Source organism: Myotis daubentonii, chromosome 21, assembly GCF_963259705.1.
Source record: "Myotis daubentonii chromosome 21, mMyoDau2.1, whole genome shotgun sequence".
NCBI lineage: Eukaryota > Metazoa > Chordata > Mammalia > Chiroptera > Vespertilionidae > Myotis > Myotis daubentonii.
In genome coordinates, this window is record NC_081860.1 from 1631410 (window position 1) to 1657426 (window position 26017).

General features: G+C 60.9%; 1 protein-coding gene across 1 annotated transcript in view; it reads right to left on the bottom strand.

The window, feature by feature from the left end:
- Positions 1-25727, bottom strand: part of TMC3 (transmembrane channel like 3) — a 40253-nt gene extending 14526 nt beyond the window's left edge. Inside the window, exons 1-15 of the mRNA XM_059677973.1 lie at positions 25542-25727; positions 23520-23675; positions 20646-20721; positions 20103-20184; positions 19260-19366; positions 18157-18255; positions 17739-17881; positions 16670-16817; positions 14660-14703; positions 12416-12563; positions 11307-11416; positions 9591-9669; positions 3638-3844; positions 2476-2604; positions 2172-2239 (exon numbers count right to left, since the gene is read on the bottom strand). Coding sequence (XP_059533956.1) covers positions 2172-2239; positions 2476-2604; positions 3638-3844; positions 9591-9669; positions 11307-11416; positions 12416-12563; positions 14660-14703; positions 16670-16817; positions 17739-17881; positions 18157-18255; positions 19260-19366; positions 20103-20184; positions 20646-20721; positions 23520-23675; positions 25542-25630 — 1685 coding nt within the window. The 5' untranslated portion in view covers positions 25631-25727. The remainder of the gene's footprint in view (positions 1-2171; positions 2240-2475; positions 2605-3637; positions 3845-9590; positions 9670-11306; positions 11417-12415; positions 12564-14659; positions 14704-16669; positions 16818-17738; positions 17882-18156; positions 18256-19259; positions 19367-20102; positions 20185-20645; positions 20722-23519; positions 23676-25541) is intronic.
- Between the last annotated feature and the right edge of the window lie 290 nt (positions 25728-26017).

Sequence of the window (26017 nt, forward strand, 5' to 3'; positions counted from 1 at the left end):
CCCCCACCGCCTGCAGGTGAAGCCAGCGCCTCCTGGAGGTGAGTAGTGACCCCGTGTCCCAGGCCCTCTGAGTCCCGCTCCGCACACGTGGCCAGGGGGTGGCCCTCACCCAGACCCGGGGCCAGTAACAGGCAACTGGGGTTTGGGGCCAGCTCCCCCCGTCTCTGTCCACGGCAGCGGTTTTCAGGCGAGGATTTCACAGATGCCACCCCTGGCCGCTTAGCCGGGGGCCTGACCCCTTTTCCCCGCGAGCATGTCACACTCGGGCCGGCGCCGCACGCCCCGCTGAAATAAATGCCGCGAGGCTGACGCGCCTGCCTTAGAGTCTGAAAAGAAAAAAGATGGCCCTGGCCGGTGTGGCTCAGTGGGTAGAGCGTCGGCCTGCGGACCACAGGGTCCCGGGTTCGATTCCGGCCGAGGGCATGGCCCTCGGTTGCCACAGGCTCGACCCCAGGCCTTGGCCTGGGTGTGAGTGGGAGGCCACCTATTCTCACATCGATGCTTCTCTCTCTGTGTCTCTCCCAGTCCCTGCCACTCGCTCTAAAAAATGAGTAGAGCAATGTCCTCGGGTGAGGATTAACAGCAACAACAAATAAATAAGTAAAATATTTCTTTTAGCCCTGGCCAGTGTTGCTCAGTGGATAGAGCGTCGGCCTGCGGACTGAAGGGTCCCGGGTTCGAGTCCCGGTCAAGGGCACATGCCCAGGTTGCAGGTTCGATCCCCAGTGGGGGGCGTGCAGGAGGCAGCCGACCCATGATTCTCTCTCATCATGGATGTTTCTATCTCTTCCTCCCTCTCCCTTCCTCTCTGACGTCCATAAAAAAAGAAAAAATTTATTAAAAAGTTTTTTTTAAAAAAAGAAAAAAGGTGACAAGAGCCAACACAACAATGGCCTCCCGGTGTGACCGGACACAAACTAGACCTGTGTTTCGGTCACGTCGGCATAAACCTCCCTGGTGCCGCGGAATCCAGGCCTGAGCTTCTGTGCCGTGAGACGGGGAAGGCTGAGGGTGTGGTCTGTGGGGCGCTGATGAGGGAACTTCCACCTTCAGGTTTAATCGGCGCGTGGAGCGGCCGCGGTGCTGGGCCTCACACAGTCCGGCTCACGTAATCTCCGCAGTCGTGGGAGGAGGCTTAGCCACGCGGGTTCCAGCCACGAGGGGGAGGGGGACTGGGGAGATGGAGGGATTCACCCACACATGCGGCCGATGAAGGAGGGGCGAGCCTGCGTCCCCAGGCAGAGATGCTTTTGAGAGGGACAGGGTCTGGGTCGGTCGGCGAGAACTGGGCCACCCCAGGGACCTATCGCGGTCACGGCCCACCCAGACGAAGGACGTGACCATCTGCCCAGACGAGAGAGACGTGAGCGCAGGCTGGAGCCAGCGGAGCCCGGCCGGCGTGGCTCAGGGGTGGAGCGTCGACCTATGAACCAGGGGGTCACGGTTCCATTCCCGGTCAAGGGCACAGGCCCAGGTTGTGGGCTCCATCCCCAGGGTGAGGTGTGCGTGCAGGAGGCGGCCGGCCCGTGATTCTCTCTCATCATGGATGCTTCCCTCTCTCTCTTTCTCCCTCTTTGAAATAATAAAAAAAAAAATCCTATATCGTAAAAGCCTAATATGCCAATCAGTCAAATGGTGGAATGACCAGTGGAATGATGGGTCGCTATGACACACACTGACCACCAGGGGGCAGACGCTCAATGCAGAAAGCTGGCTCCGGCTTGCAGGCCCAGGCCAGCTAAGGCAGGTGCCAGTGGGGACCCCCCCAATAACCCTGCCGGTCACCCCACAGATCGGCCCTGATCGCCAGCCAGGCCTGGGGACCCTACCCATGCATGAATTTCATGCATCGGGCCTCTAGTCTATATATATATATAAAAGCCCAGCGACCAAACAACAGAACTACCAGCCAAGCAGTCGCTATGACGCACACTGACCACCAGGGGGCAGATGACCGATGCAGGAGCTGCCCCCCAGTGGTCAGTGCGCTTCCACAGCGGGAGCAGCCACTCAGAGGGCAGGTCCACAGCCACTCTGCTGACCGGGATGAGTGGCGCTCCCACAGCGAGCCGATCCCTACAGGCCACGCCCCCCACCAGTGCACGAATCCGTGCACCGGGCCTCTAGTCTCTATATTTTAAAAAAGCAGCAGCTGAGCACCACAAACCCACCAGATCATCCCTTGGTTGTAGATCAAATGCAACACGTTCTCCGCGATTTTGAACTCCCCGTATTCAGGCTGCAGAGAAAGTGGGCTTCCGTGACCTACGCCCCCCACCGGCAGGAAGCGGCTCCCGCAGAGAGAGGACTCTGCTCTCAGGGAGGCCCGACCCGCACCCCTCCCCTCCCCTTCCCCCTCCCCCCTCTCTCCTCCCCTTCCCTGCCTCAGGCCTTCCCTCTGGGCCACCCTGTCTCCAGCCCCCGCCAGGGAGGACGGTCCAGCCCCCCAACGCCCCCGGGAGGCCGTCTCCTCACAAACTTGCTCTCCAGGTCCCAGCACCAGCAGTCGCTCAGGTACCGGACGAAGAGGCCGCGGAAGAAGTCGATGAGCAGGACGCTGGCCACGGTGAAGAGCATGTCGATGACGGACAGCTTGAGCATCTCCTGGAAGCGTGTGGGGAGGGGCTCAGTGAGCGCAGTGTCCCCGGGCCACCCCGAGGCCCTGCCCGCCCCTCCCTCCCCGGGGCTGCAGACCGGGCCCTTCTGACTCACACCCGGCTCACGGGGGCTCAGTGTTTGTTCACTGGAACTTGGACTTCGAGGCCAGAGGGACAGGGACACAGAGCGGTCTGGGCGGCAGGAGACGGACCGCTCGGGGCCCTGACTCGGTCTCAGGGGCAAGTCTCTGCAGGCAGTTATGGGTGGGGGACGGGGCGGGGCACAGGGGGCGGAGCACAGGGGGCGGGGCAAGGGGGCGGGTCACAGGGGGTGGAGCAAGGGGGCGGGGCACAGGGGGCGGGTCACAGGGGGCGGAGCAAGGGGGCGGGGGCACAGGGGGCGGGGCAAGGGGCGGGGCACAGGAGGCGGGGCACAGGGGGCGGGGCACAGGGGGCGGGGCACAGGGGGCGGGGCAAGGGGCGGGGCACAGGGGCGGAGCAAGGGGGTGGAGCACAGGGGGCGGGGCACAGGGGGCGGGGCACAGGGGCCGGGCACAGGGGTGGGGCACGGGGCTGAGCAGGTGCCTAGGCGGGCCCGCCGCTCTGTGCCTCAGTTTCCTCATCTGCGCCTACAGGAGGCTGGCAATAGGATCTGACGTGGACAAGCCCTTGGAACAGGGCTGCCCGAGTCCTGGACAGATTTTCTTAAAAATATTTATTGATCTCAGAGAGGAAGGGGGAGGGAGAGGGACACATGCATGATGAGAGAGAATCATGGATGGGCCGCCTCCCGCACGCCCCCCACTCTAGGGATGGAGCCCGCCACCCGGGCACGTGCCCTGGCCGGGAATCGAACCCGGGACCCTTCGGTCCACAGGCCTAGCTCTATCCACTGAGCCACACGGCCAGGGCTCCCTGGCGGACGGTGAGACAGGAAAGCCCGAAGCCGTCCCGGCCTCTCTTTTCCTTCCTGTGAAATGGGGGCAATGACTCCAGAGCTGCGGGCGAGTGCGGGCGGCCGGGGCCTCGCGGGGACGCACCTGCCCCACGTAGGTCTCCCAGCACTGGTCCTGCGGGCTCTCAGGGCTCAGGGTCCCGTTGGCCGCTGGGAGCGCCCGGGCCCAGGAGCCGTTCCTCCCCGGCCCCGGCCCCGGCGTGGGCCACTTCTCCCCGTACGGGGCCGTCCTGGGGGCGGAGGGGACGGGGGCCCCCAGCCAGTGGCTCCTGTTACTGCTGACGGCGGCTTCCTGCGGAGACAGGGGCACGGGGAGGGGAGGGAAGGAGAAGGGTTGTCCCTGTGTCTGTCTGCAAGAACCCCGCATCACCGCACGGCTCAGGGGTCAGCTCTCTGTCCCCCTGTCCCCCTGTCCCTCTGACTCTCTGTCTCTCTGTCTCTCTGTCCCCCTGACTCTCTGTCTCTCTGTCCCTGTGTCCCTCTGTCTCTCTGTCCCTCTGTCTCTCTGTCCGTCTCCCTGTCCCTCTGTCTCTCTGTCCGTCTCTCTGTCCCTCTCTCTCTGTCCGCGTGTCCCTCTGTCTCTCTGTCCCTCTGTCTCTCTGTCCCTCTGTCTCTCTGTCTCTCTGTCCCTCTGTCCCCTTGTCTCTCTGTCTCTGTCCCTCTGTCCCTCTCTCTCTCTGTCCCCCTGTCCCTCTGTCTCTCTGTCCCTCTGTCCCTCTGTCTCTCTGTCTCTCTGTCCCCCTGTCTCTCTGTCCCTCTGTCTCTCTGTCTCTCTGTCCCTCTGTCTCTCTGTCTCTCTGTCTCTCTGTCTCTCTGTCCCTCTGTCCCCTGACTCTCTGTCCCTGTGTCCCTCTGTCTGTCTCTCTGTCCCTTTGTCCCTCTGTCCCCCTGACTCTCTGTCTCTCTGTTCCCCTGTCTCTCTGTCCCTCTGTCTCTCTGTCTCTCTGTCCCTCTGTCTCTCTGTCTCTCTGTCTCTCTCTCTCTCTGTCACTCTGTCTCTGTCCTTCTGTCCCTCTCTCTCTCTGTCCCCCTGTCCCTCTCTCTCTCTGTCCCTCTGTCCCTCTGTCCCCCTGTCTCTGTCCCTCTCTCTCTCTGTCCCTGTGTCCCTCTGTCTCTCTGTCTCTCTGTCCCCCTGTCTCTCTGTCCCTCTGTCTCTCTGTCTCTCTGTGCATCTGTCCCTCTGTCCCTCTGTCTCTCTGTCTCTCTGTCCCTCTGTCCGTCTGTCCCCCTGACTCTCTGTCTCTCTGTCTCTCTGTCCCTCTGTCCCTCTGTCTCTCTATGTCCCTCTGTCCCTCTGTCCCCCTGTCCCTCTGTCTCTCTGTCCCTCTGTCCCTCTGTCCCCCTGACTCTCTGTCTCTCTGTCCCTCTGTCCCTGTGTCCCTCTGTCTCTCTGTCCCCCTGTCTCTCTGTCCCTCTGTCTCTCTGTCTCTCTGTCCTTCTGTCCCTCTGTCCCTCTGTCTCTCTGTCTCTCTGTCCCTCTGTCCCTCTGTCCCCCTGACTCTCTGTCTCTCTGTCCCCCTCTCTGTCCCTCTGTCTGTCTCTCTGTCCCTCTGTCTCTCTGTCTCTCTGTCTCTCTCTCTCTGTCCCTCTGTCTCTGTCCTTATGTCCCTCTCTCTCTCTGTCCCCCTGTCCCTCTGTCTCTCTGTCCCTCTGTCTCTCTGTCCCTCTGTCTGTCTCTCTGTCCCCCTGTCTCTCTGTCTCTCTGTCCCTCTGTCCCTCTGTCTCTCTGTCTCTCTGTCCCTCTGTCCCTCTGTCTCTCTGTCTCTCTGCCCCTCTGTCCCTCTCTCCCCTGACTCTCTGTCTCTCTGTCTCTCTGTCCCTCTGTGCCTCTGTCCCTCTGTCTCTGTCTCTCAGTCCCTCTGTCCCTCTGTCCCTCTGTCCCTCTGTCTCTCTGTCTCTCTGTCCCTCTGTCCCTCTGTCTCTCTGTCCCTCTGTCCCTCTGTCCCCCTGACTCTCTGTCTCTCAGTCTGTCTCTCTGTCCCTCTGTCCCCCTGTCTCTCTGTCCCTCTGTCTCTCTGTCCCTCTCTCTCTGTTCCCCTGTCTCTCTGTCCCTCTGTCTCTCTGTCCGTCTCCCTGTCCCTCTGTCTCTCTGGCGTCTCTCTGTCCCTCTCTCTCTGTCCGCGTGTCCCTCTGTCTGTCCCTCTGTCTCTCTGTCCCTCTGTCCCTCTGTCTCTCTGTCTCTCTGTCCCTCTGTCCCTTTGTCTCTCTGTCTCTGTCCCTCTGTCCCTCTCTCTCTCTCTCCCCCTGTCCCTCTGTCTCTCTGTCCCTCTGTCCCTCTGTCTCTCTGTCTCTCTGTCCCCCTGTCTCTCTGTCCCTCTGTCTCTCTGTCTCTCTGTCCCCCTGTCTCTCTGTCTCTCTGTCTCTCTGTCTCTCTGTCCCTCTGTCCCCCGACTCTCTGTCTCTCTGTCTCTCTGTCCCTGTGTCCCTCTGTCTCTCTGTCTCTCTGTCCCTTTGTCCCTCTGTCCCCCTGACTCTCTGTCTCTCTGTTCCCCTGTCTCTCTGTCCCTCTGTCTCTCTGTCTCTCTGTCCCTCTGTCTCTCTGTCTCTCTCTCTCTGTCCCTCTGTCTCTGTCCTTCTGTCCCTCTCTCTCTCTGTCCCCCTGTCCCTCTGTCTCTCTGTCCCTCTGTCTCTCTGTCCCTCTGTCTCTCTGTCTCTCTGTCCCTCTGTCTCTGTCCTTCTGTCCCTCTCTCTCTCTGTCCCTCTGTCTCTCTGTCTCTCTGTCCCCCTGTCTCTCTGTCTCTCTGTCCCTCTGTCCCTCTGTCTCTCTGTCTCTCTGTCCCTCTGTCCCTCTGTCCCTCTGTACCCCTGTCCCTCTGTCCCTCTGTACCCCTGTCCCTCTGTCCCTCTGTCCCTCTGTCCCCCTGACTCTCTGTCTCTCTGTCTCTCTGTCCCCCTGTCTCTCTGTCTCTCTGTCCCTCTGTCCCTCTGTCTCTCTGTCTCTCTGTCCCTCTGTCCCTCTGTCCCTCTGTACCCCTGTCCCTCTGTCCCTCTGTACCCCTGTCCCTCTGTCCCTCTGTCCCTCTGTCCCCCTGACTCTCTGTCTCTCTGTCCCTCTGTCCCTCTGTCCCCCTGACTCTCTGTCTCTCTGTCTCTCTGTCCCTCTGTCTCTCTGTCTCTCTGTCTCTCTGTCCCTCTGTCCCTCTGTCTCTCTGTCTCTCTGTCCCTCTGTCTCTCTGTCCCTCTGTCTCTCTGTCCCTCTGTCCCTCTGTCTCTCTGTCTCTCTGTCTCTCTGTCCCTCTGTCCCTCTGTCTCTCTGTCTCTCTGTCTCTCTGTACCTCTGTCCCTCTGTCCCCCTGACTCTCTGTCTCTCTGTCTCTCTGTCTCTCTGTCCCTCTGTCCCTCTGTCCCCTGACTCTCTGTCTCTCTGTCTCTCTGTCCCTCTGTCCCTCTGTCCCTCTGTCTCTCTGTCTCTCTGTCTCTCTGTCCCTCTGTCCCTCTGTCTCTCTGTCTCTCTGTCCCTCTGTCCCTCTGTCCCCCTGACCCTCTGTCTCTCTGTCCCTCTGTCTCTCTGTCTCTCTGTCCCTCTGTCCCTCTGTCCCTCTGTCCCTCTGTCCCTCTGTCTCTCTGTCCCTCTGTCCCTCTGTCCCCCTGACTGTCTCTCTGTCCCTCTGTCTCTCTGTCCTTCTGTCTCTCTGTCTCTCTGTCCCTCTGTCCCTCTGTCCCCCTGACCCTCTGTCTCTCTGTCCCTCTGTCTCTCTGTCTCTCTGTCCCTCTGTCCCTCTGTCCCTCTGTCCCTCTGTCCCTCTGTCTCTCTGTCTCTCTGTCCCTCTGTCTCTCTGTCCCTCTGTCCCTCTGTCCCTCTGTCTCTCTGTCTCTCTGTCTCTCTGTCCCTCTGTCCCTCTGTCTCTCTGTCTCTCTGTCTCTCTGTCCCTCTGTCCCTCTGTCCCCCTGACTCTCTGTCTCTCTGTCTCTCTGTCTCTCTGTCCCTCTGTCCCTCTGTCCCCTGACTCTCTGTCTCTCTGTCTCTCTGTCCCTCTGTCCCTCTGTCCCTCTGTCCCCCTGTCCCTCTGTCCCCTGACTCTCTGTCTCTCTGTCTCACTGTCCCTGTGTCCCTCTGTCTCTCTGTCCCCTGACTCTCTGTCTCTCTGTGTCTCTGTCCCTGTGTCCCTCTGTCTCTCTGTCCCTCTGTCCCTCTGTCCCCCTGACTCTCTGTCTCTCTGTCCCTCTGTCTCTCTGTCCTTCTGTCTCTCTGTCTCTCTGTCTCTCTGTCCCTCTGTCTCTCTGTCTCTCTGTCTCTCTGTCCCTCTGTCCCTCTGTCCCTCTGTCTCTCTGTCTCTCTGTCCCTCTGTCCCTCTGTCCCTCTGTCCCCCGTCCCTCTGTCCCTCTGTCCCTCTGTCCCTCTGTCTCTCTGTCCCTCTGTCCCTCTGTCCCTCTGTCTCTCTGTCCCTCTGTCTCTCTGTCCCCCTGACCCTCTGTCTCTCTGTCTCTCTGTCTCTCTGTCCCTCTGTCCCTCTGTCCCCCTGACTCTCTGTCTCTCTGTCTCTCTGTCTCTCTGTCCCTCTGTCCCTCCGTCTCGCTCTAGCCTGGGAGGAGGCCACCTGCCAGGAGCCGGCCCGTCGGGAGCAGAGCTGTGGGGGGAACTGAGCTTCTCAGCAGCTGCCCAGACGGCTCTGGGCGAACCGCGTGTGTCCCCGCGTCCTCACGGCTGCCGGTCACACGGCCGAGCTCCGCCCCTGAGGCCCCACGTCCGGGCCCCGTGCTCAGGCCAGGACCCTCTGTGCACCCAGGGCCGGACACAGAGCCGCTGTCCTGCCGGCTCTCCTGCTGGAGCCTCGGGATTCGAGGGCCGTGCGGCCGGACAGACACCCTGAGCCCCCCCGTCCCCCCCGCCGTGGGCGTCCTCAGGGGGCAGGGTCACAGCAGCTCCCCGCGACCTGGGCTGGGGCCCCCGCTGCCGTGGATCCCCTCTCATCCGTTCCCTCTGGAACGTTCTTTCCTCCAAGCTCTCAGGCCCTCCCGGCTGCCCACCCCCCGCCTGCCCACCCCCCGCTGCCCACCCCCCGCCTGCCCACCCCCCTCCTGCCCACCCCCCGCCGCCCTGCATGGCTCCCCCCGCCCCCCCCCCCCCAGCCAGCTCTGGCCCAGGCTGTCCTGCAGCCACACCTCTGGCCTCAGTGTCTTTCCCCGCAAACGGGGCTAGTCTTCCCGCGGAGCTGAGCCCGCAGTGAGCGGGGAGTGTGAACACGGCAGTGGTGCCGGCCATGACGGCCTGGGGGGCGGGGGGGGGGTGTCTATATATCAGCCTGTGTGTCTGTCTGTCTCTGTAGATCTGTGTGTCTGTGTGCCTGTCTGTATGTATATCTATGTGTATATCTGTGTGTCTGTGTGTCTGTCTGTCTGTGTGTATGTATATATGTGTCTGTGTGTCTGTGTGTGTGTATATATGTGTCTGTGTGTATACCTGTGTATCTGTGTGTCTGTCTGGGTGTGTGTATATCTATATGTACATCTGTGTGTGTGTCTGTGTGTGTATATATGTGTCTGTGTGTATACCTGTGTATCTGTGTGTCTGTCTGGGTGTGTGTATATCTATATGTACATCTGTGTGTGTGTCTCTGTGTGTGTATATATGTGTCTGTGTGTATACCTGTGTATCTGTGTGTCTGTCTGGGTGTGTGTATATCTATATGTACATCTGTGTGTGTGTCTCTGTGTGTGTATATATGTGTCTGTGTGTATACCTGTGTATCTGTGTGTCTGTCTGGGTGTGTGTATATCTATATGTACATCTGTGTGTGTGTCTCTGTGTGTGTATATATGTGTCTGTGTGTATACCTGTGTATCTGTGTGTCTGTCTGGGTGTGTGTATATCTATATGTACATCTGTGTGTGTGTGTCTCTGTGTATGTATACATGTGTCTGTGTGTATGTGTATCTGTGTGTCTGGATATCTATATGTACATGTGTGTGTGTGTCTGTGTCTGTCTGTGTGTCTGTGTGTCTGGGTGTGTGTATATCTATATGTACATCTGTCTGTCTGTGTGTCCGTCCGTCCACCCGTCCGTGTGGGGCGCGGTTGGGGGCTGGGGGGCGCTCACCTCGGTGCTCATGCTGTTGACCTTGTCCAGGAGGGCGATGATGAGGCTGTAGAGGTTCCCCAGGTACAGCACCAGCACCCTGAGAGGCAGGGCCCGTGAGAGACGCGACCGGACGCCCTCGGCCCAGACCTGCCCGTGGGGGGGCCGTGCCGGGGCGGCTGGGGCAGTGGCTGCCTCCGGGGTCCCTCAGAGCCTCACTGGGGGATAAAACACCGTGTTCCGGGGCCCCCCTCAGCCGTCGGGGGCCGGGGGCCTCTGTGTGCCCTCCTCCCCCCGCCAGGGCGCTGTGTCCTCACACAGGGGAGCAGAGGTCGGGGCCAGTGCCGCCCCGAGGTGAGTACAGACCCTCCGTGTGCCTGTCCTGTGTCTGGTTTAAACGGGCTTCATAGGCCCTGGCTGGTGTGGCTCAGTGGATAGAGCGTCGGCCTGCAGACTTAAGGGTCCCGGGTTTGATTCCCGGTCAAGGGCACAGGCCCGGGTTGCAGGCTCGATCCCCAGTGTGGGGCGTGCAGGAGGCAGCCGATCCGTGACTCTCTCTCATCATGGGTGTTTCCATCTCTCCCTCTCCCTTCCTCTCTGGAATCAATATAAATATTTTTTTAAAAACCTGCCGACCTTGGAGAGGGGCAGCCGGCCCCCGGGCTGGTGGAGGGAGGTGGGCTGTGGGGCAGCTCAGTGTCACAGAGGAAGCGCCGTGGCCGGGGCCGGGGCCGGGGCCGGGTGGGGGCAGGTGGACTTGGGGCGGCTGCCCTGACCCCCTGGGGGAGCCCAGGACGCCCCCTCGGGCTCCGGGCCTGCTGCTGCTCAGCCTGTGACCCCCCATTCCGCACCCGGCCCCCTGGCTTATGCAGGGGAACCTCGCCGTCCAGGCTGGTGGAAGCTGTGAGCAAAGCTTCATGTTCCCCTCGTGTCTTAAAAGAGTCTTAGCCCTGGCCGGTGTGGCTCAGTGGATAGAGCGTCGGCCTGCGGACTGAAGGGTCCCGGGTTCGATTCCGGTCAAGGGCATGGACCTGGGTTGCGGGCACATCCCCAGTGGGGGGTGTGCAGGAGGCAGCTGATCGATGTTTCTCTCTCATTGATGTTTCTGACTCTCTATCCCTCTCCCTTCCTCTCTGTGAAAAATCAATTTAAAAAAAAGTGTCTTAAAAGGGTGGGTCTCCTTCACCTCCCATCAGTCACAGAGGACCGGGCAGGGCGGGACCAACACACACTCGGTCACCTCGGTCCTCTCTCTCTCCTCCCCCCTCCCCTCTCTCTCCCTTTCCCCTCTCCCCTCTCTCTCCTCCCCCCTCCTTCTCTCTCTCTCTCTCTCTCTCTCTCTCTCTCTCTCTTTCCTCCTCCCCCCTCCTCCCCCCCCCTTCTCTCCTGCACATCCTGCTCATCTTGGATACATCTCAGGGAAGTTCTACTAAGTTGTTTTATTTTTAAGATATTTTTATTGATGTCAGAGAGGAAGGGAGAAGGAGAGAGAGAAACATCCGTGATGAGAGAGAATCATGGACCGGCTGCCTCCTGCACGCCCCCCACTGGGGATGGAGGCCGCAACCCGGGCCTGTGCCCTGACCGGGAATCGAACCCCGACCTCCTGGTTCCTAGGTCGATGCTCAGCCACGGAGCCACGCTGGCCGGGCTGTGCTAACTTTGGGGGACAGTGCAGCAGCCTGGGCTCTCGCGGGACTGGGGTTCCCGCCGTGGGACCCAGAGGGGGGCCGGTACCTGGCCAGCTGGAAGCGCAGGGTGGTCCGCGGGTGGTACATCTCCAAGGCGGCGATGAGGTCGAAGGCCGAGGGCGCGAGCATGGTCACCAGGGAGACGACCACCCCCACCTGGGGACGCAGAGTGGCGCTGAGGGCCCGGGCGCCCCAGCCCAGCTCCCCCGCCCCCATCGGCCCTCAGCCCGGCCTGGGGCCACCGGCTCTTACAGGGGAGGGAGGCCTCCCGAGCTCTGATAGTTAGCTTTTTTTTCCCCTTTTTAAATATATTTCTATTGATTTCAGAGAGGAAGGGAGAGGGGGAAACATCCATGATGAGAGAGAACCATGGACCGGCCGCCTCCTGCACGCCCCCCACTGGGGATCGAGCCCACAACCCGGGCCTGTGCCCTGACCGGGATCAAACCCAGGACCTTTTGGTCCGCTGGCCTATGCGCTACCCACTGAGACACACTGGCCGTGGTGCAAGGCTGTTTTTTTAAAAAAATATATTTTATTGCCCTGGCTGGTTTGGCTCAGTGGATAGAGCGTGGGCCTGAGGACTGAAGGGTCCCGGGTTCGATTCCGGTCAAGGGCATGGACCTTGGTTGCGGGCACATCCCCAGCAGGGAGTGTGCAGGAGGCAGCTGGTCGATGTTTCTCTCTAACCCTCTCCCTTCCTCTCTGTAAAAAGTCAATAAAATACATTTAAAAAATAAATATATATATATTTTATTGATTTTTTACAGAGAGGAAGGGAGAGGGATAGAGAGTCAGAAACATCGATCAGCCGCCTCCTGCATGCCCCCCACTGGGGAAGTGCCGGCAACCCAGGTCCATGCCCTTGACCGGGAATCGAACCCGGGGCCCTGCGGTCCGCGGGCCGACGCGCTACCCACTGAGCACACCGGCCAGGGCGCGAGGCTGTTTTGAATGAAGATCTTCCCGGCTGAGACCCGGGAGACCCTTCGGCCCCGCCCCGCTCCTGCCCCGGCCCCGCGGCTGGGGTCCCCCCGCAGCATCTCCACGCCCCGGGAGACCCTTCGGCCCCGCCCCGCTCCTGCCCCGGGCCCCGTGGCTGGGGTCCCCCCGCAGCATCTCCGCGCCCCGGGAGACCCGCGGGGGGGGGGGTACCTCGTTCTTCTCCCACAGCGTCAGCTCCTTCTCGGACTGCTCCAGCCGCTGCGACCGCTCCACCACGAAGTAGATGAGGTAGATGCTCCCGGCCAGCGACAGCAGCACCAGGACGTTGGCCACGACCCGCAGGCAGACGGTCACCGCCCTGCGCAGAGGCGGCGGCGGGCGGGCGTGAGGGGCGCCGCCGGCCGCGGGGCTGAGCCCGTCCGGGCGTCCCTGAGCAGGCGCGTCTGTCCGCGGGGACGTGCCCTCCCCTAGGGACTGCCCTCTGTGCGTGGCCCCGCCTCCCACGGTGGCCCCCAAACCTTGAGAAGCACCCCAGGTCTGGGACATCACCCTGAAGGCGCATCAACCAGAATTTGGCACCGAACGCCCTGGCTGGTGTGGCTCAGTGGACAGAGCGTCGGCCTGCGGACTAAAGGGTCCCGGGTTCGATTCCCGGTCGGGGCACAGGCCCGGGTTGTGGGCTCGATCCCCAGGAGGGGGCGTATAGGAGGCGGCCGATCCATCTCATCATGGATGTTTCTCTCTCCTTCTCTCTGGATTCAATAAAAATCTATAATAATAAAAGCATAATATGCTAATTACACTGGGCAGTCGAATGCCCTTCCGGATGTCATTCCGGACGATCTTCCGGACGAAGGCACCACAGCAGGGGCCAGGGCAGAAGCAGTTAGGGGCGATCAGGCAGGCAGGCAAGTGAGCAGTTAGAGGCAATGAGGCAGGCAGGTGAGCGGTTAGGGGTGATCAGGCAGGCAGGCAAGCAGTTAGAGGCAATGAGGCAGGCAGGTGAGCGGTTAGGGGTGGTCAGGCAGGCAGGCAAGTGAGCAGTTAGAGGCAATGAGGCAGGCAGGCGAGTGGTTAGGGGTGATCAGGCAGGCAGACGAGTGGTTAGGGGCGATCAGGCAGGCAGGCGAGTGGTTAGGGGTGATCAGGCAGGCAGACGAGTGGTTAGGGGCGATCAGGCAGGCAGGCGAGTGGTTAGGGGTGATCAGGCAGGCAGGCAAGTGAGCAGTTAAAGGCAATGAGGCAGGCAGGTGAGCGGTTAGGGGTGATCAGGCAGGCAGACGAGTGGTTAGGGGCGTTCAGGCAGGCAGGCGAGTGGTTAGGGGTGATCAGGCAGGCAGACGAGTGGTTAGGGGCGATCAGGCAGGCAGGCGAGTGGTTAGGGGCGATCAGGCAGGCAGAGGGGTTAGGGGTGATCAGGCAGGCAGGCGAGTGGTTAGGGGCGATCAGGCAGGCAGAGGGGTTAGGGGTGATCAGGCAGGCAGGCGAGTGGTTAGGGGCGATCAGGCAGGCAGAGGGGTTAGGGGTGATCAGGCAGGCAGGCGAGTGGTTAGGGGCGATCAGGCAGGCAGAGGGGTTAGGGGCGATCAGGCAGGCAGGCGAGTGGTTAGGGGCGATCAGGCAGGCAGAGGGGTTAGGGGTGATCAGGCAGGCAGGTGAATGGTTAGAGGCGATCAGGCAGGCAGGTAGGCGAGCGGTTAGGATCTAGCAGTCCCAGATTGCGAGAGGGTGCAGGCGGGCTGAGGGACACCCCCCCCCCCCCCCCGCATGAATTTCGTGCACCGGGCCTCTAGTGCATATAGAAAAAAAGAATTCGGTGCTGCCTGTGTTCTATGGCTTAGAAGACTGTGGTTGCTAAACACAAGTAATCTGAGCCCTGGCCGGTGTGGCTCAGTGGACAGAGCATCGGCCTGTGGACCAAAGGGTCCAGGTTCGATTCTTGGTCAAGGGCACGGACCTCGGTTGCAGGCCCTGGTCGGGGCGCGCGCAGGAGGCAGCCCAACGATGTGTCTCTCTCACATCGAGGTTTCTCTCTGTCTCCCCCTCTCCCTTCCGCTCTCCCCTCAAAATCAATAAAAACCGTCCTCAGGGGAGGACTCATAACCACCAAACATACAACTCATCTTTGCTTAATCTGGCAAAGTGGACACCTGGTGCTCAAAACTCCTGTGCTATTATCACTGTGAAAGAACGGGCCGCCGGTCAACCTCAGCACCGCCCCCTCTCCCAGCCACCGCCCCCCCCGACCTCCCGGCTGCAGGCCTGGGACCTGAACCCCGATATCGAGAGAATGGGGTCCCCCAGGTCACAGTGCAGAAGCCTAGGTGTTCAGGAGGAAGAGGGGCTGCCTGGCGGGGTGTGTGCAAGCAAGACCGAGCCCGCCTGGCGAGGATTTCTGCGCGGGTTTCTGACACCAGCGTGGCAGCGCTCTCCCGTCGGGGTCTGGGCACCTACAGGTTTTTGCTTTTCTTCTTTTCCTGCTCCTCCAGGATCGCCTCCTGCAGGGAGAGGCCCGTGAAGCATTTTAATTATGAACCTTGGCACGGATCCCGTGTCAGAAATGATTTAGTGCGAGCGTGTCAAACCCGTGGCCCGCGGGCCGCATGCGGCCCACAATGTGTATTTTTGTGGCCCAGCCAATCGAACGGTGTGTGTAAGAAAGGTTTTAGCAAAATGTCATCACTTAATTTCTACAATGTCCTGTTGTACGTCATTATGAACAACGAGCCACAAGCTTCGCTAACGGCTGATGACGGTCATCGTGTTGCATTCGCGTCCCTCACGCGCCTCTCGCGCAGGCGCACCGTCTCTCCCCACTGACACCGGCAGCGAAGGTTCCAGCAGCCGGTGGCCGCGTCCTCCGTCTGGGACTGACCTGCTTGGTGTGGCAACAGGAAATACCTCGCTTCCGGAGAACGAGAGAAATGGGTTTATCAGGTTTATCTGCGTGACGCTTATCCATTTGTGCAGGGACTCAGGGTCTGGTGAGTTCATGTTCAAGGAAAAGTATTAATTTTTATTAAAATGTTCTGTTATGCCCTAACCGGTGTGGCTCAGTGGATAGAGCGTCGGCCTGTGGACTGAAGGGTCCCGGGTTCGATTCCGGTCAAGGGCATGGACCTGGGTTGCGGGCACATCCCCGGTGGGGAGTGTGCAGGAGGCAGCTGATCGATGTTTCTCTCTCATCGATGTTTCTGACTCTCTATCCCTCTCCCTTCCTCTCTGTAAAAATCAATAAATATATTTAAAAAAATAAAAATAAATAAAATGTTCTATTATTTTACGTTCATGGTGACTCATTCATCTCAGCCCTTTGCATTCAGCCCGTCTCCATCGAAACAAACCTGCGTTTCTATGAAAACGGAAGCTTTTGTGTGTGTGTTTTTTTTGCGGCCACGTCCACGCAAACCGTGTGTATCTGGCCCGTGTTCGCCTCGGCGTGGGACACGCTTGGTGGAGTGAGCATGCGACATCGTGGCTCGAAGTCTAGACTTCGCCGTGCAATTCTGTCGGGATCGATGCTTTGAATCGCAGTAAATGGGCGAAACAGAAAACTGGAGCCGGGAAGGGGAGATGGGGGTGAACTCCTTAGACGTGTGATGTGACCTGAGTAACGTTTTTCTCAAAAGGTGGCACCACTCCGTGGCCTGCCTGCCTGCCCGGCTGACCTGGACTCCGAAGGCCTTAAGGCAACAGTTCTCAACCTGTGGGTCGCGACCCCTTTGGCGGTCGAACGACCCTTTCACAGGGGTCGCCTCAGACCATCCTGCAGATCAGATATTTCCGTGACGATTCATCACAGGAGCCACATGACAGCGATGAAGTAGCCGCGGAAATGATGTTATGGTTGGGTCACAACATGAGGAGGAGCTGTATTAAGGGGTCGCGGCGTCAGGAAGGTTGAGAACCGCTGCCTTCAGGGCTCGGTCTTCTAAGCTCACAGCCAAAGCTGACGCCCCGCAGTCAGCTGTTCATTCATCACAGTGTCCGCGTGTGACACAGTAGAAATCCATTGTGCAAATGACCCCAAATACGCAATTAACATGTTAGAAAGAGGGTCTAAGAAACACAGCCGGCCAGCGTGGCTCCGTGGCTGAGCGTCGGCCTAGGAACCAGGAGGCCACGGTTCGATTCCCCGTCAGGGCACAGGCCCGGGGGGCGGGCTCGGTCCCCAGTGGGGGGCGGGCAGGAGGCAGCCGATCCATGATTCTCTCTCCTCATGGATGTTTCTCTCTCTCCCTCTCCTTTCCTCTCTGACATCAATAAAAACGTATTTAAAAAATAAAATAAAAAGAAAGAGGAGTTGCAATATTTTCTTCCTGTATCGGTTGGACGGTGGGGCAGCTCAGGGGCACGCCTGACGCCCCTCACTCTGGCCGGGTGGGTCTGAACAGCAGGGACTCTGTGCCCAGGACCCCACGCCCTGCCCCCGCACCTCCCTGGGCACCCTCGCGGCCCACTCACCCGGATGCTGTTCACGATGGCGGCCGCCTTGCTCTCGGCGGCCTCGGGGTTCCCGATGAGGTAGTCCCAGGCGCAGAAGACCCGCCAGCAGAAGGTGTAGTTGTCGCTGGAGGCGCTGGCCAGGCTCAGGCGGGAGTTCTTGGCCATCCTGCCAACAGGACCACAAGGCTGCCCGGTGCCGGCCCCGGCGTGTGAGCCGCCGCCTCGCCGGGCCCCGCCCCACCCGTGCCCCTGGGGCCACGTGGACACGGCCGTGGCCTGCGGTCGGGCGACGCCGGGAGGCCACGGAGGCTGCGGGCCCTGAGCCAGCCCGTGCCACCTCGTGCAGCGGTGACTGCGAAGTCACATTCATTTTTTTACATTTTTAAAATTGATGTCGGAGAGGAAGGCAGAGGGAGAGAGGGAGAGAGAAACATCCACGATGAGAGAGAATCATGGATCGGCTGCCCCCTGCACGCCCCCCACTGGGGATGGAGCCCGCCACCCGGGCAGGTGCCCTGATGGGAATCGAACCCCGACCTCCTGGTTCCTAGGTCGACGCTCAGCCACGGAGCCACGCCGACCGGGCTCATGTGAAATAAAATTCTCCCCTTTGAGTTCATCAGTCTTCCTGCAGCCGCTGCCCAGAGGGTCACCCCACCCCCCTTTGTCCAAACTGGCAGGAACAGCTAAGTCTGTTTAATCCTGGTCCCTCCGCACCCCACACGGGAGAGCCCAGAGCAGTGAGCAGCCAGTGAGGGCTGGTTAAGATGGGCATCTCGCCGGCCGGCGTGGCTCCGCGGTGGAGCGTCCACCTAGGAACCCGGAGGTCAGGGTTCGATTCCCGGTCGGGGCACAGGCCCGGGCTGTGGGCTCCATCCCCAGTGGGGGGCCTGCAGGAGGCGGCCGGTCCGTGATCCTCTCTCATCACGGATGCTTCTCTCTCCCTCCCTTCCTCCCTGACATCAGTACAAACATCTCGCCTCGATCTCAGCTGGACAGCGGGCCCAGCGGCCTTCACGTGACGGGCCTGCGGGCGAGATCAGACGCGTGGCCCCGGGCCGTGCGGTGAGCACCCCGGCGGCCGTACTTTTTCAAGACGGTGATGAAGCTGTAGGCGAAGACGGCCATGCCCACCAGGAAGTACGCCAGCGGCAGCCGGTAGCCCGCCCTCCCGATCCGCCGCTCGCGGCCGTAGAAGCCGTAGAAGAGGACGGAGGACTGGAGGTAGCCCTGCAGGGAGGGCAGCCCCGTCAGCTCCGACGCCCCAGGCCCCCCGACGGCACGCGGCCGGCCAGGCTCACCCCCCTCCCCGCCCCCGTCCCCCCTGACGGCACGCGGCCAGCCAGGCTCACCCCCCTCCCCGCCCCCGTCCCCCCCGACGGCACGCGGCCGGCCAGGCTCACCCCCCTCCCCGCCCCCGGCCCCCCCGACGGCACGCGGCCGGCCAGGCTCACCCCCCTCCCTGCCCCCGGCCCCCCCGACGGCACGCGGCCGGCCAGGCTCACCCCCAGGGACCACACGGTGTCCAGGTCTTGGGCCGAGGCGGCCTGGGTCTTGGGGATGCTCTTGCTGGCGGTGCTGCCGAAGGGCTGGCCGGCGATGAGCTGGGCACGGAGGGTGTGGGGCGAGGGGAGGGAGGGAAAAACACCCTCGGGTGAGGATCAGCAGAGAAACAGCGAAAGAAATGAAAATGGTGGGGAATCAAAAGAACAGCGTTTGGCAACACGAGGCTTGTAAGGCCCTGGCCGGTGTGGCTCGGTGGGTAGCGCGTCGGTTGGAAGGGTCCTGGGTTCGATTCCCGGTCAGGGCACAGGCCCGGGTTGCGGGCTGGATCCCCAGTGTGGGGCGGGGGGCAGGAGGCAGCTGATCCATGACTCTCTCATCGCAGATGTTTCTCTCTCTCTCTCCCTCTCCCGTCCTCCCTGAAATCAATAAAGAAATATATACTTTTTTAAAAAAAGAATTGTATGGAGCTGATTTGCAGGCCACGCTCACCGGGGTGCGAGCTATGGTGTTGGCTTTCGCAGGACACGGAACATTGGGGTCCCCCCCACGGGGCCCACAGCCTCACACCGACCCTCGGACCCTCACAGAGGCAGTGGGCGCCCGCTCCACCCCGGACCCTCCCCCCAGGAGGGGAAGGTGGGCGCTTCATGGTAGGCCTCTCTCGGCTCTTTTATTTGCTTTTTATTTATTTTTCTTATTGTTTTTATTTTTTGGTTAATCCTCACCTGAGGATGTTTTCCCATTGATTGTTAGAGAGCGCGGAAGGGAGAGGGAGAGGCAGAGAGACACATCGATGGGCTGCCTCCTGCACGCGCCCCGACCAGAACCCGGGCCGGGGAGGAGCCTGCCACCCAGGTCCGTGCCCTTGACCGGAATCGAACCCGGGACCCTTTGGTCCGCAGGCCGACACGCTGCCCACTGAGCCACACCGGCCGGGGCTCTGACGGCTCTTTTGAGCGAATGGCACCTTTCTCTCTCTCTCTCCGGAAGCTACCGCTTCGTGTGACTTATGTGTTGGTCACCGTCTTGGGAATTTCCAGCGTTTCTCTAAGGTTCCCTTTTTTTATTAATTTAAGACGAATGGTTTCCGGGCGGGTCTCACCTCCGGGGCGACGATGAAAGCCCCCGTCATGACCGTGAGCACCAGGTTGATCCCAAACAGCCAGCGCAGGAAGATGAAGTAGGAGGCCACGCCCGAGCCAAAGTGACCTGGGGGGGGGGGAGAGAGAGACAGAGACAGAGAGAGACAGAGACAGAGACAGAGACAGAGAGAGACAGAGACATAGAGAGAGACAGAGAGAGACAGAGACATAGAGAGACAGAGAGACACAGAGACACAGAGAGAGAGACAGAGAGAGACAGAGACAGAGAGAGAGAGAGACAGAGACAGAGAGAGAGCCCAGTCATGAGCCCCCACAGCCGACAGGTCTGGGCCTGCACGGGATGATGTGTTTCTGTTTCCCAACTGCCCACCTTCCTCTCTGATGGATCTATAGTTTATGTTCTTTTTTAAAAAATATATATTTTATTGATTTTTTACAGAGAGGAAGGGAGAGGGAGAGAGAGTTAGAAACATCGATGGGAGAGAAACATCGATCAGCTGCCTCCTGCACACCCCCCACTGGGGATGTGTCCGCAACCCAGGTACATGCCCTTGGCCGGAATCGAACCCGGGACCCTTGAGTCCGCACGCCAATGCTCTACCCACTGAGCCACACCAGCCAGGGCGATCTGCAGTTTTTCCCTCCAGGCTTTGGGGTCTGCGTTGTGTCCAGGGGGATGAGCGGATGGGACAGCCGCGTCGCCGTGGGGTGTGGGCGGTGTCACCCGGGGCTGGCGGGACGGACGCCTGTCCCTCACGGCCATCCCGTGTCCAGCGGGGTCAGCCCGGGCCCGGGGCCCCCCGCCGCCCCGCTGCCCGTCCGTCCGCCCGGCGCCCACTCACTCTCGATCTTCTTGATCCGCGCCTCCCAGGGGATGAAGAGCGCAGCGAAGTTGCAGGCCAGGCGGGCGAGCTTCCGCCAGAGCTGGGGGAGGGGCGGGGTCAGAGGTGCCCACGTCGATGGGTCGCCTCCTGCATGTGCCCCGACCAGGGCCCGGGCCGGGGAGGAGCCTGCCACCCAGATCCGTGCCCTGGACCGGAATCGAACCCGGGACCCTTCGGTCCGCAGGCCGACGCTCTACCCACTTGGCCACACTGGCCAGGGCTGTCTCTCTCCCTTTACAAGGGCACACGGTGAGGGAGACCCACAGGGGAGGTGGGTGAGCCGGGAGGTGCGGGATCGGTCTGGGGGGAGGGGGGAGTCCGTTTCTATGGCTTTGGCTTCTGGGGTCACGCGATGGGCAAGTGACTGTCGGGGACTGAAGCCGGGGTTTGGGGCCACACAGACCTCCCTGCCCAGCCGACCGCTCAGGACTGTGCCCACCCCCAGCCGCCAGGGTGGGTGCCCGGGCCCAGACCAGGCGGGGCGCCCACCCGGGCCCTTACCTCCGCGCCCGCCGCCTGGTAGCCGCGGGTCCTGGTCAGCCGCCCCTCGAACCGCAGCACGATCGCCTTCGCCCGCCTGCGGGGACAGGCGTGTCACGCAGGCTCAGGGCCCGGCCACGCGAGACGGCTGCTGGGGGCGGGGTGGGGGTGCAGCCGTGCAGGGCTCGCATCTCCCGGGCTTCTGGTAACGGGGAAACTCCCTTAAAAAGGATGTGCTGAGCCCTGGCCGGTGTGGCTCAGTGGATAGAGCATCGGCCTGCGGACTGAAGGGCCCCGGGTTCGATTCCGATCAAGGGCATGTGCCTTGGTTGCGGGCACATCCCCAGTGGGGAGTGTGCAGGAGGCAGCTGATCGATGTTTCTCTCTCATCGATGTTTCTGACTCTCTATCCCTCTCCCTTCCTCTCTGTAAAAAAGCAATGAAATATATATATTTTTAAAAAAAGGATGTTCTGAGCCCTGGCCGGTGTGGCTCAGTGGATAGAGCCTCGGCCTGTGGACCAAAGGGTCCCGGGTTCCATTCCTGGTGTTAATGTAAAAAACCACGGAAACCTGTAAAGAATTTCTGTGAGTTTATTTGAGCCAAACTGTCGACAGCTGCCAGGAAGCAGAACCTCAAGGGATTGGGATAAAGCTCTGGAGAATGGGGGTTCCATCTGTGTTTACACGGTGCGATCAAAGGAGGGACGTAGGTGGGTGACGTGAGATCCATTGGGGATGGAGGAGGGAGGCGGGAGCAAGCAGAGCGAGGAACCCCTGGGATTGGATAAAAGGTAAAGTGATGGACACACGCTTAGGTGGGAGCGGGGACAATGAACATGACAATGAGGGGATCTGTGGTCTCTGTCCTGCGCCCAGCGCATCAGGCTCTGCCCCGAGGGGTCCGGGAAAAGGGACGTTCCCAGGCACCCAGACATTTCAGGGTGTGTTACCACAGAGGCAAAAAGACAGACAGGCTCCGTGAAGGCACAGGCTGCCCTTGTCGGGGAAGACGCCGGCCCAGGAGGTGACCCCCCCACCACTGCTTCTAGCTCAAGTTTAACGTCAGCCCCTCCCGTGTGGTGCCCTGAGGTCTCTGAGTCTGCAAGGCCGCCCGCCGGCCCCCCCTGAGCTGTCGGGTCAGCACGTGGGCCCTTTCGTCCACAGCTCAAGTAAACTCCCCAAAATCCTCTAGATCAGCGGTTCTCAAGCTGTGGGTCGCAACCCCTTTGGTGGTCGCACAACCCTTTCACAGGGGTCGCCTAAGACCATCCTGCAGATCAGATATTACATGACGATTCATCACAGTAGCAACAAGACAGTGATGAAGTAGCCACGAGAATAATTTTATGGTTGGGTCACCACATGAGGAACCGTATTTAAAGGGCCAGAAGGTAGAGAACCACTGCTCTACAGGTTCGAGTGCTGTGACGGTGACACACAGTAGGTCTCGGTAACACACAGTAGGTCTTGCTAACACCCATCCTCTGATGTGGACACGACAACCACAAATGCCCCCGATCAGAGCCCTGGGGGTGGACCCCAGCTTCCCTGCTCACGGCCCCTCAGTCAGCAAGTCCCTTACTAACCTTGTTGCAACCAAAGTCGGGGCCACACCCCAAGGGAGTGTCCTCCGCCCCCCCCAAATCCTGGAAGCGGACAGGGCCTGGCCCCTCCCTGGCCCTCTCCCCCCCCCCGGCCCCTGCACTCAGAGCACCTCCTTCTGGGAAAAGGTGCTGCCTGCTTAATGGGAGCAGAGGGAGGGTGTTCACACCCACAAACCGCCTGGCACACCCAGGAGGGCCCAGTAGCCATCAGGGAGGAAAGCCGGCGCCGGGAGGGGAGGGGGGCGACCTGAGGGGCAGGGGTCTCCCCGGGGAGCCCAGACCAGTGCCGATTCCGGGGGCCTGAGCACAACAGGCACAGGGATGCGGGCGACAGCCCCCCAGGCAGGGGCCGCTGCCCCGGGCGCAGACCGGACGCCCCCCTCCCATCTGGCTGAGCGGGGGGGTCCCTGTCTGACCCGCGACCTGTCCCGCCCTTGGCTGGCACCCCCCTCCCAGGAGGGCCAGGGCTGCGGGCGGCTCCCTGCGGAGGGAGAGCTGAGGGCGGGCCCCTCCCAGGCAGTGCCGTCGGGATTAGAGCCGGTTACTGGCTCTTACCGGGCGCAGGGCTGGAAGCTGGTGCTGGGAAAGGAGAGAGAAGCCAGCACCTCCCCCCAGCGCGCGCACACACACACACACACATGTAACCACACAGACAACATACACGTAGCCACACATACATGCAACATACGTAACCCAGACAGACACACATGTAACACACACAACGCAGACACACATACACATGTAACCCACACACATGTAACACGCACAAAACCACACATACATGTAGTGCATGTAACCCACACATGTAACTGAGATACACACACGTAACCCAGACATGCACACATAACCCAGACGCACACATGCACATAACACAGACACACACGTAACCCAGACACACACACATGTAACCCCCCACACATAACCCAGATACACCCACATGTAACCCAGACACACACATGCAACCCCCACATGTAACACACACGTAACCCACACACACATGCAACCCCCACATGTAACACACACGTAACCCACACACACATGCAACCCCCACATGTAACACACACGTAACCCACACACACACGTAACCCACACACACATGTAACCCAGACACACACACATGTAACACACACACACACACACACACACACACACACACACAGAGCCCTGCCTGCCCATCACACAGGGTCTGCCACCACTCCCCAGGGGCGGGCAGGTGCCAGTGATGCCGCACCTTCCATCGCAGCCCGGCCGTCCGTCCATCCGACCGTCCGCCCGCCCACCCGCCTCACCTGAGCGCCCGCAGCTTCCGGCGCATGGCCCAGGGCCGGCCGCGGATGTTGGCCATGAGGTCCTTCTGGAACTGCAGGCTCTGGAAGATGCGCTCGGGGTCGCTGCTGTCCCCCACGTCGGCGGGCAGGCCGCCCTCCGCCTCCGCCTCCGGGCCGCTGCGCAGGGGGGTGGGGGGGGGGGATGGTCAGGGGCTGCAACGCCTGGAGAGAGGGGGGAGGGGGAGGGGGGAGGGAAAGGGGGAGGGGGAGGCGGGAGGAGCAGCGGGAGCACCCCCAGCTAGCAGTCCCGGGCCGCCCCTCCCTGGGGGTCGGGAGGGCACCCCAACTCGGGATGAGCGATATTCCCAGGAGGCCAGGGTTCGATTCCCGGTCGGGGCACAGGCCCGGGTGGCGGGCTCCATCCCCAGTGCGGGGCGCGCAGGAGGCAGCCGGTCCAGGATTCTCTCTCATCACTGATGTTCCTCTCTCCCTCTCCCTTCCTCTCTGACATCCATAAAAACATATCTAACAATTAAATAAAATTTAATAGGAACCCAACGCTGCACCCCCCTCCCCCCCAGACCCCTCCCCGCCGTTCCTCTTGGATTCCTGGGAAACTGACCCGAGGGGGGCGGAGCAGGCGCGGACGGCTCTTCTCGGGGGAGAGTCATTTCTCCGCGGGCGGCGGCGCCACCCCAGGGAGACCTGGGGCCTGGGGAGCGCCCCCTCGGGTGGCACCTGTGCGCTCTGCGGCCGCTATTTCACCAGGGATACGCTTTACTGCATTTCATTACATTATTATTGGTGTTTTTAAAAAACATATATATTTTATTGATTTTTTACCGAGAGGAAGGGAGAGGGATAGAGAGCTCGAAACATCGATGAGAGAGAAACATCGATCAGCCGCCTCCTGCGGGGATGTGCCCGCAACCCAGGTCCGTGCCCTTGACCGGAACCGAACCCGGGACCCTTGAGTCCGCAGGCCGACGCTCTATCCACTGAGCCACACTGGTCAGGGCTCATTATTATTGCTAATCCCCACCCCAGGATATTTTTCCATTGACTTTCAGAGAGAGGGAGAGACAGAGAGACACATCGATGGGTTGCCTCCTGCATGACCCCGACCAGGGCCCGGGCCGGGGAGGAGCCTGCCACCGAGGTCCATGCCCTGGACCGGAATCGAACCCGGGACACTTCGGTCCTCAGGCCGGCGCTCTATCCACTGAGCCACACCGGCCAGGTCCCAGGGATGTGCTTTAAAACGGGAGGAGAGAGCCGCCCCTCGCTGTCCCCCAGGTTAGGGGGCTCCCCTGTTGGAAGAACAGCTTCGCCCACGTCCCCTGAGCACACGGAGGGCTCATCTACCCCAGCGGTTCTCAACCTGGGGGTCGCGACCCCTTTGGGGGCCAAACGCCCCTTTCACAGGGGTCACCTAAGACAGTCGGAAAACACACCTATAATGACATATTGTTTTTGTGATGAATCACTGTGCTTTATGTTCAATTGTAATCATGAAAATCCATCCTGCATATCAGGTATTTACATGACGGTTCATCACAGCAGCAACATGACAGCGATGAAGCAGCAGCGGAAATAACGTTATGGTTGGGGTCCCCCCAGCATGAGGAGCCGTATGGGGGGTCGCGGGTCAGGAAGGTTGGGAACCGCCGCTCCACCCCGTCAACAGGGACCAGTGCGCACAGACGCGCTCAGGAAGACAGATCTCATTATCTCCGTCTGTGGCCGCTGCCGCCCGAGCTCACGGACGGATCAGGGCGCCTGTGGCCTGGCCGGCAGGAAGCCAGGGGGGCGCAGGCCTGGGGATCCGGTCCCCCACCCCCCGGGACTAGGAAGCGGGCAGCGCCCTCCCCCTCCTGCACCTGCCCGGGCTGCCGGGGTGGCAGGTGCAGGGGGACCTGGAGGAGGGAGTTTCTGAACAGGATGGGGACTCAGCCCTCAGGTCAGAGGCAAGCGAAGCCCCCCTCCAGGCCCCCCCCAATCCCAGACCCCTGCCCCGGCTGCCCCCCGCGCTGCCCGGCTCACCTGAGCAGCAGGGACTCCTGGAACAGGTAGTGCTGGCTAGCATTTCTCCGGGTGCCTCTGGGGCGCTGGGACGCCCTGGAGGGTGTCATGGAGCGGAGAGGTCTTGGGGGTCCCCTAGGGATGGGGAGGGCGCGGGAGGAGGCGGCAGGGTCTGCTCAGGAAGTTTCTGGATGGGCGGCCAGCTGCTCCCCCTCTTTGCCCAGAGCAGGACTGCCTGCAGCTGGGGCTGGGCAGGGAGAGGCCAGAGGCCAGTCATGAATATGCATGTTCCTCATGACTATGCATATCGCTCATGAATATGCACATCGCTCATGAATATGAATGTTTATCACCGATATGAATGTGACGGTGGGGACAGCAGCAGACACTGGCCTGAGTCTAGCAGCCCAGTGGTGGGCGTGGCCAGTGAGGTAGACATCACGCAGGATTCCCATCTGGGACCGTCTGTGCCCGGACAGGGCTCTGTGGTTTGGAAA